Source organism: Colobus angolensis, unplaced genomic scaffold, assembly GCF_000951035.1.
Source record: "Colobus angolensis palliatus isolate OR3802 unplaced genomic scaffold, Cang.pa_1.0 Scaffold4, whole genome shotgun sequence".
Lineage (NCBI taxonomy): Eukaryota > Metazoa > Chordata > Mammalia > Primates > Cercopithecidae > Colobus > Colobus angolensis.
Window position 1 is genome coordinate 7,954,347 of NW_012117376.1, and position 11,053 is coordinate 7,965,399.

Here is an 11,053-nt window from a genome sequence, read left to right on the forward strand (position 1 = left end):
CAAAAAAAAAAAAAAAAAAGATACATACATGTTGTAACCGACACTCCATCCAATCTATAGAACGTGTCCATCACCAGAGAAAGTTCCCTTTTGCTGTTTTCCAGTCAATCCTCCACTCCCTTTTCTTGAGTAAAACACTTGTGTTTTCTATCACCGTAGCTTAATTTTGCCCATTTTAGTTTTCATATAGATGGAATCACACAGTTTAGATTTTTTTTTTTTTTTTTTTTTGAGGCGGAGTCTTGCTCTGTCACCCATGCTGGAGTGTAGTGGCGCAATCTCGGCTCACTGCAACCTCGGCCTCCCGGGTTCAAGCAGTTCTCCTTCCTCAGCTTCCTCAGTAGCTGGGACTACAGGTGTGCGCCACCACACCCAGCTATTTTTCTTTTTTTTTGTAAGTAAAGATTAGGTTTCACCATGTGTTGGCTAGGCTGGTCTCGAACCCCTGACCTCGTGATGCACCCGCCTTGGCCTCCCCAAGTGTTGGGATTACAGGCGTGAGCTACCGCCCCCGGCCAGATTCTTTTATGTTTGGCTTCTTCACTCATGTCAAAAGTTAATACAACTGGACATTACTCAGAGCAGTGAAAACAGGTTTTATTTAATAACTACTGAGGGAAAAGAGCTGAGCTCCATTCTGATTTGTGTGGGGATGACTGGGCATTTTAAAGGGAGAGGAGAGAGGGAGGCTTAATAGAGTCAGAGCAGTGAAAAAGTACAAAGATTAGTCTAGCTGTGTCTGATAGCTGACAGTTATGGAAATTAGGATTCTTTCCTCCCACGGAGGCTGGGAGACAAAGGCCCCATCCTTCCCATTGATTACATTTCAAAGGAATGGCCCTTGGGTTTTTGAGAAAGACATTTATAAGTAGTTAAGAGATACATATTCACATTTGTAAGCCCTTTTTAGTACCTGCTCTAAGAAAGGAAATTTAGGGGCCTACATAAGGTGTTTGCTAGAACAAACATATTCTCCCGGCCATGATGCTCTTTTTCAGGCAGGCATTTTAATGATGCACGGAGGGTTAGGCTCATCCTAGGGACCTGACCCTCTCCTTCCCCCACTTTTTTTTTTTTTTTTTTCGTTTTTTTGAGTTTTGCTGTTGTCGCCCAGGCTGGAATGCAGTGGCGCAATCTTGGCTCACTGCAACCTCTGCCTCCCCGGTTCAAACGATTCTCCTGCCTCAGCCTCCTGAGTAGATGGGTTTACAGGTGCGCGCCACCAAGCCCAGCTAATTTTTTTTGTTTTTAGTAGAGATGAGGTTTCATCATGTTGGCCAGGATGGTCTCTATATCCTGACCTTGTGATCCACTCGCCTCGGCCTCTGGAAGTGCTGGGATTACAGGCATGAGCCGCTGCGCCTGGCCTCAAGTTTTTTCTTTTAAGTGTAACTGCCCAATGGGTTTACTTTGCCCGCTGCCCAGACAGAGCCGATTCATCAAGATGGGAGAATTGCAATGGAGAAAGAGTAATTTATGCAGAGCTGGTTGTGCATGAGACCGGAGTTTTATTACTCAAATCAGTCTCCCCGAGCATTCGGGGATCGGTTTTTAAAGACAATTTGACGGGTAGGGGCTTGGGAAGTATCCGGATGCTACTGATTGGTCAGGTTGGAGATGGAATCACAGGGGATTGAAGTGAATTTTTCTTGCTGTCTTTTCTTCCTATGTGGGATGGCAAAACTGGTTGAGCCAGCTTTCCAGTTTGGGTGGTGTCAGCTGATCCATGGAGGGCAGGGTCTGCAAAATATCTCAAGTATTGATCTTAGGTTTTGCAATAGTGATGTTATCCACAGGAGCAATTTGGGGAGGTTCAGACTCTTGGAACTATAGGCTACATGACCCTTAAACTCTAATTTCTAATCTTGTAGCTAATTTGTTAGTCCTTGAAAGGCATTCTGGTTGGTCCCCAGGCAAGAAGAGGGTCTTTTTGGGAAAGGGCTGTTATTAATCTTGTTTCAGAGTCTAACCATGAACTGAATTCCTTCCCAAAGTTAGTTCGGCCCACCGGAAATGAACAAGGACAGCTTAAAGGTTAGAAGCAAGATGGAGTCAGTTAGGTCTGATTTCTTTCACTGTCATAATTTCCTAAGTTATAATTTTGCAAAGGCAGTTCTAAGTGAAGGAATCATATTAATGATCTCCAAGAATTCCTTCTAGCCATAATATTCTATGATCCTAAGTGGGAAGAATTGATGAAAGCCATGATGTGGGCTAGGCGCAGTGGCTCACGCCTGTGATCCCAGCACTTTGGGAGGCTGAGGTGGGTGGATCACCTGAAGTCAAGAGTTCAAGAGCAGCCTGGCCAACATGGTGAAACCCCACCTCTACTAAAAATACAAAAATTAGCCAGATGTTGTGGCATGCGCCTGTAATACCAGCTACTCAGGAGGCTGAGGCAGAAGAATCATTTGAACCCTGAAGGCAGAGGCTGCAGTGAGCCAAGATCGCGCCACTGCACTCCAGCCTGGGTGACAGAGTGAAACTCCATCTAAAAAAAAAAAAGATATGGCTTAAGAATAGACTAAAAATGTTGAGAGGAGAGATCCAATGGGAGTGTACTATAGTACCATTTGTTACTTTCTGGTTTTCCTGTGGGAATATCTGGAAAAAGCTCATATATTGTGGAGTTTATTTTCTAAATTGATTTTATCTAGGATGAGGTTCACTGTAAAAGAAAAGGTGAGACAGAAACCTGGAATTTTATTTTATTTATTTATTTAATTTGAGATGGAGTCTTGCTCTGTTGCCCAGGCTGGAGTGCAGTGGCACGATCTCAGCTCTCTGTCTCAAAAAAAAAAAAAAGATTCCAACAAAGCAAAGCAATTAGCTTTGTTGAGTAAATAGGTAGCAAAAGGTGTGGATGGACTGGCCTACGTTTTCTTGCTCTTTAAAGATGATATTCCTAATAATAACGGACTAGAGTTATTTTGTGTGTGTGATTTGAGAGTGAAGTTTAGTGTCTTATAAGTGTCTTTCCCTCTCTCCCTCAGATTTGGATCATACAGCGGATGTCCAGTGAGTATAGTGGGAGTTCATTCCTTTGAAACCATGTCAATAGGAAGACTGAATGTTTTAATCTTGGTATCCCTATCTTTCATTTTTCTCCTCTCATTTTGGTTCCTACACAATATGAAAATCATGCTTTAAAAGCACCCAGTTTTGCAGGGTTCAGTGGCTCAGTGAGCCAAGATCACACCACTGCACTCCAGCCTGGGTGACAAAGAGAGACCCCATCTCAAAAAAAAAAAATAAGACTGGGCACAGTTGCTCACGCCTATAATCCCAGCACTTTGGGAGCTGAGGCGAACGGATCATGTGGTCAGGAGTTCGAGACCAGACTGACCAACATGGTAAAACCCCGTCTCTACTAAAAATACAAAAATTAGCCAGGTGTGGTGGTGTGTGCCTGTAATCCCAGCTACTTGTGAGGTTGAGGCAGGAGAATCGCTTGAACCCAGGAGGCGGAGGTTGCAGTGACCCGAGATCATGCCACTGCACTCCAGCTTGGGCGACAGAGTGAGACTCAGTCTAAAAAACATAAATAATAAAAATAAAAGCACCCAGTTGCAGTGCCATTAAATTGATTGAGGCCTTAAAATTTGTATTTATCATACTGAATTTATTTTGACTTTGCTTGCTATCAAGTTTTCTTTCTCACGGTGGATTATATTACACCGAGCATGAATATGCTTCTTTAGGTTACACGCATGGGGAGATACTCTGGAGGAAGCATTCGAGCAATGTGCAATGGCCATGTTTGGTTACATGACAGATACTGGGACAGTGGAGCCCCTCCAAACAGTAGAAGTAGAAACCCAAGGTAAATGATTTATTCACAAGGAAGAAATTGTTATACAGTATTGTATACAATTGTGTAGTATTCTACGTAATCTGAGTATATTTTCACAAAAAGAACCAGAAAATTAATGATGAGTCTTTTCTTTCTCTTTAAACTGACCTAGACATTTATTGTACTTTTAAATTCAAGTATGTTTTTAGAGACCAGAATTATTAAACATACATTATGGCTGTTTTGATCCTGTGTAGGAGATGACTTACAGTCTCTTCTGTTTCACTTTTTGGATGAATGGCTTTATAAGTTCAGTGCTGATGAATTCTTCATACCCCGGGTAAGCAAAGGTTTTTCTTTTTCACTGAGCAAATGGATTCTTAGTTCATACTTTAAAATAGAACAGATGATTTAAAATAGGACATGTGAAACAAAACCAATCCATACAAATAAGACGATACTGATTTGCAGAAATCATAGTGACTACGGGTACTTCCTGGTTAACCTGCATTTGCCTATGTGTGAACATTTCGTATTCAGATCTCATGTATTTGTCACTAATCAGTATTGCGTGATAAAAAGGTACCTACAGTTTTCATCCACGTTTTTTTCTGTTTTTGTTTTTGATAGAGACAGGGTGTTGCTATGTTGCTGAGGCTGGTCTTGAACTCCTAGCCTCCGGCAATCCTCCTGTCTCAATTTTGCAAAGTGCTGGGACTACAGGTGTGAGCGTTGCACACAGCCTCATCCACACTTTTTATATGTCCCAAGTTTGAGCTATATTTATGTCCATCTATTGTTCCTTTTGTTCCATTTGAAATGTAGTAGCCCTGTCACATTGGCCTAAGTTAAACAATTGCAGCTTTTAGTTTTCCTTAATATGAAAAAAGGAAAAGCCAAATGGAGATTGCTTGCTGCTGTCATCCTTTAGAAGGGAACACATCTGCAATGTCATTGTTATTTAACAGAGATGGCACTCTGCTTTTATAATTCCTCCATTCTCTGGTTTACCAGCTTCACTGCTTATACTCACTCTATCAACTGAGTCACTCACCCTACAGAGTTCAAGTGCCTACCAGTATTTTATTAGGCTCAGAGTGATTGAAATCCTATGTCCTCCTCCACCATATATCTATTTTCCTCCAGCATTAGACAACAGCTTTTATTGAAGTGGCAGTGTACAGCAGCAGTGGAGGTACTGCCCCTTGCAGAGCAGGGCTACCCTATAGGCAGTGTGTCCAGGGTAGTCCTCTACCATATATCTTGCAGAGAAATTCTTTTGACTCATATTTTTAGATCTTTCATTCTTCTAGAATGCCTCCCTTGAATATGTAAGAAAAACTTATTTCCTTGAAATATATTTAATAATCAGCTTGGGCAACATGGCGAAACTCCCTCTCTGAAAACAAACAAACAAACAAACAATAATAATCTGGGTGCGGTGGCACATGCCTGTGGTCCCATCTACTCCAGAAGCTGAGGTGGGAGGATTGCTTGAACTTGGGAGGTGAAGGTTGTAGTGAGCCAAGATCATGCCACGGCACTCCAGCCTGGGCAACAGAGCGAAACCTTGTCTCAAAAAAAACAACAACAAAAAAACCCATATACATATATATCTCATTTGTTGTCCTGTTTAAGCTAATATTTTAATTTTCTTTGCGTCACAGAAGTTGTATGCTATTGTTTTCTAGAAAAGGTTGTAAAGGCCAGGTGTGGTGGCTCACGCCTGTAATCCCAGTACTTTGGGAAGCCAAGGTGGGTGGATCACCTGAGGTCAGGAGTTCAAGACCAGTCTGACCAATAAGGTGAAACCCCGTCTCTACTAAAAATACAAAAAAAATGGATTGGCCGGGCGTGGTGGCAGGCACCCATAGTCCCAGCTACTTGGTGGGCTGAGACAGGAGAATTGCTTGAACCTGGGAGGCGGATGTTTCAGTGAGCCGAGATCACGCCACTGCACTCCAGCCTGGGCGACAGAGTAAGACTCTGTCTCAGAAAAAAAAAAAAAAAAAAGGTTGTACAGGTTTTTAGTAGATGGTCCAAAAAAACAAAACAAAACAAAAAGATTTTTAGTAGATGGTCTATTATGAGCTTTTTTAATTAAAATTTTTTTTTCCTCTCTAGGAAGTGAAAGTACTTAGTATTGATCAAAGAAATTTCAAATTACGATCAATTGGGTAAGTTTTGAACGTATTTTAAGTACTAAGTTAAAGTTATATTCTTCATTGAATTCAATGGGCAAGGAAACAGAGGGCCACTTGCAGATTGAGTTTTGTGGGATGCCTAAGGGCTTGGAAGGACCAGAAACTTATCAAAATAAAGTTGATTTTAATTGTTAAATCTGATTCCCAATTTGTTGATTTTTAGGGAGAGAATACAAATAATTGCTAAATGGCACAGCATGAAGCCCAGCTTAGTGGATGGGAAACACTGACACATTTTTTTCTCATACATTCTCACTTCTAGACCTGTTTAAATCAGTTCCTTCTATTAACAAATCGTGCTTTTCCTTCTAGAGTTTGCAAACACTTAGTTAGGTCACTTTGACTGGACTTGTCTCTCAGGTTTCTTTAGTCACCTAATTATATTTTTTAGGTTTAAAAATTTTTTTATTTTTTTTAGATAGGGTCTTGTTCTGTCACCCAGGCTGGAGTACAGTGGTGCGGTCACGGCTCACTGCAGCTTCAGCCTCCTGGGCTCAAGGGAATAGCTGGGACCACCAAGTGCATCACTATGCCTGGCTGACTCTTTTGTTTTCTGAAGAGATGGTGTCTCCCCATGTTGCCCAGGCTGGTCTCAAACTCCTGAGCTCAGGCAGTCCTCTGGCCTCAGCCTCCCAAAGTGCTGAGATAACAGGCATGAGCCACTGTTTCTGGCCCTCCTAGGTTACTTTTACATACAACTTTTTAATTTTATTTTCATTTATTTTTTATTTTATTTTATTTTTTTTTTGAGACAGAGTCTCGCTCTGTTGCTCAGGCTAGAGTGCAGTGGCGTGATCTCAGCTCACTGCAACCTCACCTCCTAGGTTCAAGTGATTCTTCTGCCTCAGCTTCCCGAGTAGCTGAGATTATAGGCGCCTGCCACCATGCCCAGGTAATTTTTTGTATTTTTAGTATGGACGGTGTTTCACCATGTTGGCCAGACTGGTCTCAAACTCCTGACCTCAGGTGATCTGCCCACCTCGGCGCTGAGATTACAGGCCTGAGCCACTCCGCCCGGCCTCATTTATTTTTTTAGAAATGGGTTCTCATTCACTATGTTGCCCAGGTGTCCTCCAACTCCTGGGCTCAAGTGATCCTCCTGTCTTGGCTTCTTGAGTAGCTGGGACAACAGGTGCACACCACCACACCTGGCTCAATTTAATTTAATTTAATTTATTGATTTATTTGAGACAGGCTCTTGCCCTGGCCCCCAGGCTGGAGTGCAGTAGTGTAATCATGGCTCACTGCAGCTTTGAACTCCTGGGCTCAAGTGATCCTCCTGTCTTGGCTTCTTGAGTAGCTGGGACAACAGGTGCACACCACCACACCTGGCTCAATTTAATTTAATTTAATTTATTGATTTATTTGAGACAGGCTCTTGCCCTGGCCCCCAGGCTGGAGTGCAGTAGTGTAATCATGGCTCACTGCAGCTTTGAACTCCTGGGCTCAAGTGATCTCCTTCCTCAGCCTCCCAAGTAGCTGGAATTACAGGTGCGCACTACCATGCCCAGCTAATTTGTTGTTGTTGTTGAGACAGAGTCTTGCTCTGTTGCCCAGGCTGGAGTGCAGTGCTGCCATCTTGGCTTGCTGCAACGTCTGCCTCCAGAGTTCGAGCGATTCTCCTGCCTCACCCTCCTGAGTAGCTGGGATTACAGGCACCTGTCACCATGCCTGGCTAATTTCAGCTAATTTTTTATTTTTTATAGAGATGGGGTCTTGCTGTGTTGCTAGACTGGTCTCTAACTCCTGTGGCCCCATTTTATATTGAATTTCATTCACTTCTTTTTTGTAAAGTGAGATCTTTTATTATCTTCACCTCTGTGTTGTTGTTGTTGAATGAGTAAAGAAACAGACTTGCTGGGTGCAGTGGCTCACGCCTGTAATCCCAGCACTTTGGGAGGCCGAGGTGGGCGGATCACGAGGTCAAGAGATTGAGGCCATCCTAGTCAACATGGTGGAACCCCATCCCTACTAAAAATACAAAAATTAGCCAGGTGTGGTGGTGGGCACCTGTCATCCGAACTACTCAAGAGGCAGGATAATCACTTGAACCCAGGAGGTAGAGGTTGCAGTGAGCCAAGATCGCACCTCTGCACTCCAGCCTGGGCAACAGAGCGAGACTCCGGCTCAAAAAAAGAAAAAAAGAAACAGGCTTGTCCAAAAGTACTAGCTAATATGTGTTTGAACAGAATTTTAAAACTTTGCTCTTTCTACTACACCACGTTGTGATCTTCAGTCACATTAGTGTCAAAGGCAAGAGGAGACTGATCCCAAGTTCTAGATTACTTTTCTAGGGCTTTCTATATACAGATCATGGATACTTTTAGAAAAGTTGTAAAGTACAAACCAAGTTCGCACCGTATTATAGAGTCTAGTATTTTGCCTTTGGTAATCAGACTTGCTTTCTGCAATGGGAGGTATTATTTAATTATTATTTTTTTCTTTTTTGTTTCGTTTTTGTTGTCTTTGTGTTTTTTTTTTTTTTTTGAGGCGGAGTCTCGCTCTGTCGCCCGGACTGGAGTGCAGTGGCCGGATCTCAGCTCACTGCAAGCTCCGCCTCCTGGGTTTACGCCATTCTCCTGCCTCAGCCTCCGGAGTAGCTGGGACTACAGGCGCCCGCCACCTCGCCCGGCTAGTTTTTGTATTTTTAGTAGAGACGGGGTTTCACCGTGTTAGCCAGGATGGTCTCGATCTCCTGACCTCGTGATCCGCCCGTCTCGGCCTCCCAAAGTGCTGGGATTACAGGCTTGAGCCACCGCGCCCGGCCATGTTGTCTTTGTTTTGAGAGAGGGTTTTGCTTTGTCTCTCAGCCTGGAGTGCAGTGGCATGATCATGGCTCACTGCAGCCGTGACCTTTTGGGCTCAAGCAGCCCTCCTACCTCAACCTCCCACGTAGCTAGGACTACAGACATATGCCACCATGCCTGGCTAATTTTTTTTTTTTTACATTTTTTGTAGAGACAGGGTATCACTACATTGCCCAGGCTGGTCTCTAACTCCTGAGCTAAAGCTCTCTTCCTGCCTCAGTCTCCCAAAGTACAGCTGTGATCCACTGCACCCAGCCTACTTAACTAGTTTCATAACTCTGAGGATAGTAAAAATTTTGAATATGGTACTACTCTGTTTTGAAACAATATTTATTAAACAATGTTTATTGAGATTCCACCGTAGGTACACTATATTGGGGCACATTTATTTTGAGATCAACTATCAACCTTTTTTAAAGTTTTTAAAATTAATTTTTTTGTTGTTTTTTAGACAGTCTCACTCTGTTGCCCAGGCTGGGAGTGCAATGGCGTGATCTTGGTTCACTGCAATGTCCACCTCCCAGATTGAAACCATTCTTGTGCCTTAGCCTCCCGAGTAGGTGGGCCCACAGGCGCATACCACCATGCCTGCCTAATTTTTATATTTTTAGTAGAGACGAGGTCTCACCATGTTGGCCAGGCTGGTCTTGAACTCCTGGATTCACCTACCTCTCCCTCTCAAAGTGCTGGGATTACAGGTGGGAGCCACCATGCCTGGCCATATAATTAAATTTTTTTTTTTTTTGAGACAGAGTCTCGCTCTGTCACCCAGGCTGGAGTGCAGTGGCACGATCTCAGCTCACTGCAATCTCCGCCTCCTGGGTTCAAGTGATTCTCCTGCCTCAGCCTCCCAAGTAGCTGGGATTACAGACATGCACCACCACACCTGGCTAATTTTTGTATTTTTAGTAGAGACTGAGTTTCACCATGTTGGCCAGGCTGGTCTTGAACTCCTGACCTCAGGTGATCTTCCCGCCTTGGCCACCTAAAGTGCTAGGATTACAGGTATGAGCCACCGTGTATGACCTTTTTCGTTTTGCTCTGTCGCCTAGGCTGGAGTGCAGTGGTACGATCTCGGCTCACTGCAACCTCTGCCTCCTGGGTTGAAGCGATTCTCCTGCCTCAGCCTCCCAAGTAGCTGGGATTACAGACATGCACCACCACACCTGGCTAATTTTGTATTTTTAGTAGAGACAAGGTTTCTCCATGTTGGTCAGGCCGGTCTCGATCTCCTGACCTCAGGTGATCCGCCCACCTCAGTCTCCCAGAGTGCTGGGATTACAGGCGTGAGCCACCACGCCCGGCCTGTAATTAAAAATTTCTTTTGAGGCAGAATCTTGCCCTGACACCCAGCCTAGAGTGCAGTGGTGCAATCACAGCTCACTGCAGCCTTGACTTCTGGGCTCAAGCAGTCTTCCTGCCTCCTCCTCTTGAGTGGTTAGGACCGCAGGCCTGTGCCACCACATCCAACCAATTTTTTTTATTTTTTAATTTTATGTACAGATGAGGTCTCCTTATGTTGCTCAGGCTCTTCTCAAACTCCTGGGCTCAAGCGATCCTCCCTTTGGCCTCCCAAAGTGCCAGGATTATAGGTGTGAGCCACCGCACCTGGCCTTAACTATCAACCGTAAGAGCAAATGATGACCACTGTACACACGTCCATCAACAGCTGTATCTTCTGACAAATCAAAGTGAAACTTAACAACTCCCTGACCCCACCTGTCTCTTTTGGCTTTCTAGCATGTTAACCACATTTACAAGGCTTATTTTAAAATATATAAAGAGAGAACAAATCTTAATCATGTTTTAATTTGTATTCTCAAGGTGGGGAGAAGAATTTTCATTGTCCAAGCACCCTCAGGTATGTTTTAAAACCCAGCCATTAAGAACATGAAAAATTTCCTTACCATAAAGTTCATATATGTGACAGTCAACTTCAGTTAGTTCTAGCTGGTGTAAAGTCATAAGTTTTTCTCAAAGTTCTCTGACCTGTCTGGATATATTTTGTTAAAATACTGTGATTATATACACCTGATTTAGTGGATGAGGAGTCAGCATTGGGTTTTAGGGTCACATTTGTTCAGATTATTGTGGGATTTGAAATTCCCTTTGCCTTTTTGACCTTTGATTTCTTCTCCTATAATAAAGATGGTGGGGCCGGGCACAGTGGCTCAAGCCTGTAATCCCAGCACTTTGGGAGGCCGAGACGGGCGGATCACGAGGTCAGGAGATCGAGACCATCCTGGCTA

At 43.6% G+C, this 11,053-nt stretch overlaps 1 protein-coding gene across 6 annotated transcripts in view; it reads left to right on the forward strand.

Moving 5' to 3' along the window:
• Nucleotides 1-11,053, forward strand: part of ZBTB8OS (zinc finger and BTB domain containing 8 opposite strand) — a 34,501-nt gene that overhangs the window by 18,404 nt on the left and 5,044 nt on the right. For 2 of the 6 annotated variants that reach the window (XM_011955416.1, XM_011955414.1), the window contains exons 2-6: nucleotides 2,994-3,018; nucleotides 3,702-3,823; nucleotides 4,051-4,133; nucleotides 5,918-5,970; nucleotides 10,629-10,665. In XM_011955416.1, coding sequence (XP_011810806.1) covers nucleotides 2,994-3,018; nucleotides 3,702-3,823; nucleotides 4,051-4,133; nucleotides 5,918-5,970; nucleotides 10,629-10,665 — 320 coding nt within the window. Of the gene's footprint in view, nucleotides 1-2,993; nucleotides 3,019-3,701; nucleotides 3,824-4,050; nucleotides 4,134-5,917; nucleotides 5,971-10,307; nucleotides 10,397-10,628; nucleotides 10,666-11,053 lie in introns of all 6 variants that reach the window. The other 4 variants (XM_011955413.1, XM_011955418.1, XM_011955415.1 and 1 more) reach the window with 4 other exon arrangements.